At 46.3% G+C, this 7,167-nt stretch overlaps 1 protein-coding gene across 1 annotated transcript in view; it reads left to right on the top strand.

Moving 5' to 3' along the window:
- VPS13D (vacuolar protein sorting 13 homolog D) overlaps positions 1-7,167 on the top strand; it is a 299,465-nt gene that overhangs the window by 107,044 nt on the left and 185,254 nt on the right. The window contains exons 34-36 of the mRNA XM_019639700.1: positions 625-747; positions 3,090-3,164; positions 6,689-6,794. Coding sequence (XP_019495245.1) covers positions 625-747; positions 3,090-3,164; positions 6,689-6,794 — 304 coding nt within the window. The remainder of the gene's footprint in view (positions 1-624; positions 748-3,089; positions 3,165-6,688; positions 6,795-7,167) is intronic.

Here is a 7,167-nt window from a genome sequence, read left to right as displayed (position 1 = left end):
TGCACCAGTCTGCAGTCCCACCAGCAGTGCACCAGGGTTCCCTTTTCCCCACAGCCTCGCCAGCATTTGTTGTTTGTTGATTTATTGATGATATAAGCCATCCTGTTTTGTAGACCGCTTTGCCCCAGTATGTTATGCCAAAAGTCACATCAATGTATCAGTGTTCCCTGATTGTGCCACATACTTTCATATGTTGAAATCTTTGTATATGCTGTTCTGTCTGCCTGGAATGTGCCTGTAGCCCCAATCCCATTGGCAAACTAATCTCTACTCATTCTTCAAGGCCCAGAACAGAGATCCCCGCACCAAAGATTCCCGTGGACGTTGGTGTGTAGCCCCCTACTTCTGCCAAAGCAGAGTAAATCTTCCCCTGTTCTGTTTTCCCACAGAATTTTATTTATATCTTTGTTTTAGCTCCTTTCACATTGCGGAATGGTTTTGTGATAATGGTTGTTTTGTTAACATTATTTTCTTTCTGTGGACAGACTTTCTTAGAACCTAGCCTATTGCTAGCATGCAGTGAGGCCGCCAATAAAAGTGTATTTTGCTGAATTGAAACGATCTGACTTGAACCCTCAGTCTTTTCTACTTCTGTTCTTAATGTCTTTGGGGAATTTTTTCTAGACCAATACGTAAGCACCAAGGAATCGTGGATGGCAGATTACTGTAAGCAGGACAAGGAAATCGATTCAACCACATCAGAAGACTGGATGGGCTCTTCAGTGGATCCTCCGTGCTTTGGACAAAGTAAGGTTTTTCTCTACAAATGTCTGACTAAATCACTGCTGACCCACGGAGCCGTGTTTCATTGAGAGATCCAAGTAGAACCATCATTTTCTATGGAAAAACCAACAGGAAGTTCTGACTATCTTCGCTAGTTCTATTTTAGTCTTTACGAGAGACATTTTTCTGGCACGAAATGCTGGTAATGTGAGCTCTCATTTCACGTTTGTGGGAGAGAGAGCATCTCGATAGTTCCTCAATTCTGGTAACATTGCCCGTGAGCTGCTGTACCAGGATATACATCAGTCAGCCACCTATTGGTCAGTTTGTGTTTTACTCGGCAAAACTTTCCTACTGATTGAACATTTGGGCTGGATTTTTAAAAACATCTTTTCAGTCTTCTCAATCCAGAGATAGTGAGTTTGGATATACTCTTAAAGAGAGGGAGGGCAGGATCCCATGTGGAAAAAATTGTTAAAAGGGGGGCCCTGTATTGTTCACCAAGTATAAAAGAATTGAATACCCAGCCTCTTGAAAAAAGAGGAGTCAGTGTGTTGTCTGCTAACGATGTTTTCTTTCCTTATTTAATGCTTCATGGAGCTCTGATCTCCTCAGAGCTGGGGAGATTGCAGTGGCCAACTGCGTGGTCCTTAGTTATTCCACAAGCCATTGTCATTCAAATTGAACTCAGCCCCAGCTCTTTCAGTGCGGTTCCCTTGGGGAGTCTTGGCTGGACTTCACATAGCTCATGAATACTTAAATATTCCATCTGGTCTGCAAACGTGTCACGGGGAAGATGGATTTTCGTAGTGTATGAAGTATTTGAACTGGTTCCTCTCTCCTCAGGGTGGATAAATGGACTTTCTATCTGCCTTGTACTCCTAGAAGGAGGGACCAGGAGATGTGAGCTGTGCTTGCTCTTCGTATTCCTAGGCTGTTGCTTCTGAGCCTCAAGGTCATTGCGTAGGAGCCAGGGCTTTTCAGAGACCATAGCTTCCATTTTGGCCCCCCCTGACCTTCCCAATTTGTGTGTCAAGAGACTGTAACGTGGAAGTCTACCCAGAAGACTCTACATAATCTTTGCAATGTGTCAGGTGTCTTAGAGAGTGTGTTTCTAACAGCATTATTCATACAGGAGGCCGGTGTGAGCACTAGGAAGGCTTCGTCTTCAGGATTCCAGTGAAGGATGTTCCTTTGTCTGTCTCCTCCCTCACACTTTTTAAAATGGTCTCCTCTTTCTTTATAGTTCATAAGCTGCCTTATCTATGTTAAATGCCTCTGCTAAATTAAAGCCGGATTTTTACTTACAGATTTTTATGGTTACGTAGGCTTATAAAGGTGTAATGTATCTTTTTAATTAGCCATAAGTGAAGATACCTAAATTGCCAAAGCTCTTTTTTTTTTTTATTGGAAATTCCTGGGTGGTAGTAAAGCACATGGGATTGTATTTTAATAGAGCTACTAAAATAATTGTGGGGCATTTGTTTTGAAAGTCAGTCGATTTGAACCTTGTTGAACTGACCACAGGCTTTCCAGTCTTATTCGCGAATGTTTAGTCACAGTCCCCCCAAATTTGTATGTTTTATTCAAGCCAGCTTCAAATGTGAGCCTTCGGAATAGAGATTCTTCATATGAAATTCAGCCTAAGGGAGCTGCTGATTTCTCAGTTTCTTCAGCAGGGGAAAGAAAAGAATGGCTTCACTTTTGACATAACAGTTGTTGGCTTTGTAGAGGAAGGGCTGAGATTCTGCAGGTGAACCTGGATAGTGTGGTACCTTACTGAACTTATGAGTTTTGTATTCCAAGGCCATTTTGTGGAAATGCCAAACATAAATATTCTAAAAACGTGCATGTTTCATTTATAATATAAATAATACTGTGTGGTAACTGCTTAGTAGAGCCTGTTGAGACCTGGAACACAGACGGACTCCTCCCCTTGAATTTTTGAGGCCCCTGAGGGATTAGCATTTGACTGCTCCTGCTTTTCCAAGCGGAACGGAGCAACTCGCACTAAAATCTGTACTGATTGGTGTTGGCGACTTTTCTGGGCCATTTAAGACCATACATGCTTTAAATTAAAAATCCTCAAAAGGCTTGTCATTCTGTTCAAAAGAAAGTTGAATACATTTTCTTTCCCCAATTGAGAAAAAAAGCGTGTTTCCTCGACACGGCCTCCCCAATAAAGGCCGGTGTCAAAACTGTCTGGCTCACTGTGTCGGGTGGCTTCTTAGCTCTTAGTAAGCACCTGTAACTGCATGACGCTTGCCGGTTCTGTGATGTATCCTACCTGTGCTTATGCTTTGCAGGTGAGTCTTCTTATTAGCACTGTTTGTTCTTACTCTAACTTTGTCTCTCCTGTCTACCAGGCCTCCCCCTTGTCTACCTTAGAACTAGGAGCACAGCCAGTCTGACTAACCTAGAGCACCAGATCTATGCTCGAGGTACAGTATAGCCAAGCGAGGGCTTGCTTTCTTTTCCTGTTTTGAGAACTGCCTTGTACGCCAATTGCCTGTGAATGGGAGATGAGTGGGAGCATACCCAGGTTGGAGTACTTTGGGTTAGCAGCCGGAAAGAGATTCCCCACTAATGAACAGAGTGACACCTTGTTTCAGAAGGAAGTGATGGGCTGATGTGTACGCCGTCTCTTCCATCTGCCTTTACCCTCCGTGGGAATGGCGTCCACTCCACAGCGTCTCATGCACAGACATGCAGTGTCAGATAGAGGTGATGTCTCATCATGAAAAGCAAGCCAGTGAAAGGAAACCATCCCCCACCTAGCAGCACTGCCAGTCCTTGTTTATAGCACACCCGGTGAACGTTCATTCTTATGGTAATGCAAGGGGCTCTGTGGCATGGGAGCTGTCCTGGGCAGGAATGGAGCTGAGAAAGTATTTCCCAGGAAATAATTGCTTAGACACAAACCTTAATTTCTCTCGCTATGAATTGAGCTGCTTAGGAGATAGAAAAGAGAATGCTCTGCCCTTCTACCTGTCAGCCCTTCATGGTTCCTTGAGAATTTGCCTGATAAGTAGATAGGATAGAAAACACCGTAAACACCCAGGAATTGAATTCCAGGATGTCTCCATCGAGTGCGTATACTCGGGCGATTTATGTTTGCACTTGGCTGACACCAGACTCTGCCAGGGTCATGTCAAATCAACAAACGACCTTCAATATCGGGGGGAAAAAAGGCCAATTGAGCCTCCTCTACCAGGAGTTCAGAACAGAGAGATTAATACAGGGGACAGCACTATGGGGTTTTTTCTGGAAGGTTTTACTGAGATGGCTCACAATGAAAGCCCATGAGTGAAGCTTCGTGGATTCATACCCCAGGCTTCGTTATGTCTGTTATTTACTCTTCCAGGCTAAGCAGAACGTTATTCCTACTTACCTGAGGAGGTCAGAGAGGCTCAGAGAAACCTCGTAACTTGCCTTCATTCACATGACTGGCTAGTAGCAGGCCTGGGGCTTTCATCTATTTCTCATGATTTACAAACCAGGTCCTTCCGGACAGACCGAGCTGCTCATATAGGATGAAAACTTACACTGTTTATGACAGCCAAATTGCTCTGTGAAACAAGACCAAAGGGGTAGAAACTTCCTCAGCTGGAGCCATTGGAAGCTGAAGTTGGGCGTGAGGAGCCTCAGGTTCTCTGAGCCCATGAAGAAATTAGGTCTGGTCACTAGATGCTGATTTCCTGAGGCCACCAGGGAATACTTTTCTCTTTGATGGGCTTGGGAATTTTGTGCTCTGGTACTGTGCCAAAGGCAAGTCCGCGGCTGATTTGGACCCAGACGCGGGAGATGTCAGATTTGTCCCCTGGTGCTGGGTTTGGACTTGTGAGCACTCCATGTAATATTTCTGTCCTCCGAGAAGCAGGCTACTGAAGCCTGTGCCGCATGTGTAATCAAAACAAGGAGCTTGGGGACCTAAGCAGCGGGCCTTCCCAGGCTATTTAATTCCAAAGCAATATACTTGTGAATATCTTTATATGGATTCCTAGCACTTTATTCTGTATTACAATGTGATCAAAGCCGTTTGCCACCTGTTCTTTTTAAATCTAATTTGCAAATGGAAACTTGCAGCCTGGCTCACAGTGGGATACGAAAGCACATCTGGCTTCCTTTCCTCCTGGGTCCTTTATCTACTGTAATAAAGCCCGGCTCTCACGGCAGCCGCAGCCCTGGCTAGGGAGGTGCCTTTCAAGGTGCCACAATAAGTACTGTTTACCCTGCAGACAGCTCTTAAATGTTTTACTCCCCCTCTGCTCTTGTCAGCAGCCTCACAGCTACTCCTTAATTTTCTACTTGATGAACACAATTTTTTTTTTTAAAGCAGATCTTGGGAACTGAGGCCAATTGGGATGAGAAATGGGTGTGTTCTAGGCAGAGAATATCTCGAAGTACTTGGGGTGTCTTTCTAAAGACTGACCACGGATTGTGGGAACACACGGTAGACTGCTCGTTTTTTAAAACATGTCACCATTTGTCAGGCTTCCCCGAGCCATTGTCATTACCAGACTAGAACTTGCCTTAACTGGAAATTGCTTATTTTATAGTGTTTCTGGTACTAACTTTGGAAAACTTTAGAAGATAGGAAGGGACAAAAAAAGTAAGTGATTCCTTTTTGGAAGGCAGTCGTAACTCCTGACTTGGGATACTGCCCTGTGCCTTTCTCAGGAAGTGGGAGCCGCAGGGTCTGTCTTCTTGCCCCGCCGGGGAAACATGTCTTCCTGGAAGACGATTTTAATTCTGCTACAGTGTTCGCAGTCAGCGGTGGCGGTCACCTCTAGATGTCATTTACACCACAGCTGCAGACCATTTGGTTCCCGGCCTTTTGCCCCTGCCTCTGTGCTTTAACGCCGGACACTCGGGGAGCCTGGGCCGCACCCACTTTTGTTGCTGGTGTCTGTGTGGCAGGAGCACGGCAGCCAGGAGGCCCCAGCGCTGGATTGCCGCTGCCTCCGTGGGTCCTGCTGCCACCTCCTCCTTTCTTTGTGCGGCCAGTAGGGGAGATGCAGGCCCTTGGTTAGAGGAGCCGGTGCCCCTCCTCGCGACACTCAATCCCATGCCACACCTTGCAGCATGGGCAGTGGTGCGTTCACAGCAGCCGGGCGCCCGGCGGCCTCCTGCGGCTGTTTCTGGCCACGTGGCCTCTCACTTCTCTAACTTCTTCTAGTGTTTATAGTTAGGTGAAACCTTTCTAAAATTTCGTTACTTACAGTCTTGTATTGATCAATGTTTCTGTCCAGTTTCCTTGATTAGAAGCTATTTTGTGAAAAGAAATCATATTTTATGCTCCTTTTGTAGTCTCCATAGTACCTACCTTGTAGCGACGGTGGTGATATCTATGTCAAAATGAGCTAAAATTTTCATTTAAAAAGCTTTGGGATGGTGTATCGCTGATCTTCCAGGGAGGGAAAAAAAACCCCAACTATTGTATAAGAGAATAGGAAAGGATGTTTTTATTTTGTTATGGTATGCATAATAAGGCTGAATTGTAACTTTTACATAAAAGTACTGCGTTTTGGACAGTTTAGTCAAGTATGTATGATAAATCTTACTACACTTTGGGTTACCTATTTAAAATGTGCTTCTAGGGGGTAGTGGAGGTCCACCTGTCTGTCTGTCTCTCTCTCTCTCTCTCTCTCTCTCTCTCTCTTCTAGCCAAGTTAGGTCCTGATGCTTTCTGCCGAGATAAGGCCCCTGAGAGTTGTGGGAGAATTGGGGGTTGGGAAGAGTTCCACCTCACAGCCCATCAGCAGGGACGACCAAGGCTCCCCAGAGCAGGCAGCCCCATGCGTGGAGACCCCGTTTGTCCTGCCACACGCCTGTGGCAGTCCTCTCTCTCCCCCCCTTCAGCCCCTTTGCCCAGGAGGCCGTTGGGGGCGCTGTCTGTGGGAATGGTCGGGGAGCAACTGCCACAAAGACCCGGGTGCTCACATTCTTCTCTCTTCATTCGCAGCAGAGGTGAAAGCCCCCAAGCGCAGGCAGCCCTTTGTCCCCTTTGCTCTGAGGAATCACACGGGCTGCACTTTGTGGTTCGCCACCCTGACCACCACGCCCACCAGGTGAGGAGCGCTTGGGCTGTCACCCCGAGTCACCTCTGCCACCACAGGCTCTGTGTGCCAGCCCAGCAGGGCCCTTGCTGCCTGGCTGAGGTTTATGTTGGAGGGCCTGGTGCTGCATGGACCCTAGTCAGAGAAGTAGGTGCTGAGTCTGAACTAACCACATTATGATCCTGGTGTCGTATGCCTTACGTTGAAAGCAAAGTCAAGCAAATGAAGGATGTGAGTGGGAAGTGTGAAAGAGAAGTCAGTCCCCCTTCCCGCCTCAGTCCCCTCCCCCACCACTTTAAAGGAAGCTGTACATGGTTATTCAAACATTTTACATTTTTCTTCCAAGACTGCTTTGAAAACACCTCCCATATCTCCCCTCCCACCC

The sequence above is a fragment of the Hipposideros armiger genome, unplaced genomic scaffold, assembly GCF_001890085.2.
Source record: "Hipposideros armiger isolate ML-2016 unplaced genomic scaffold, ASM189008v1 scaffold_46, whole genome shotgun sequence".
Classification (NCBI taxonomy): Eukaryota; Metazoa; Chordata; class Mammalia; order Chiroptera; family Hipposideridae; genus Hipposideros; species Hipposideros armiger.
Note: the sequence above shows the minus strand (reverse complement) of the source record. Positions and strands in the feature narration are given on the sequence as shown.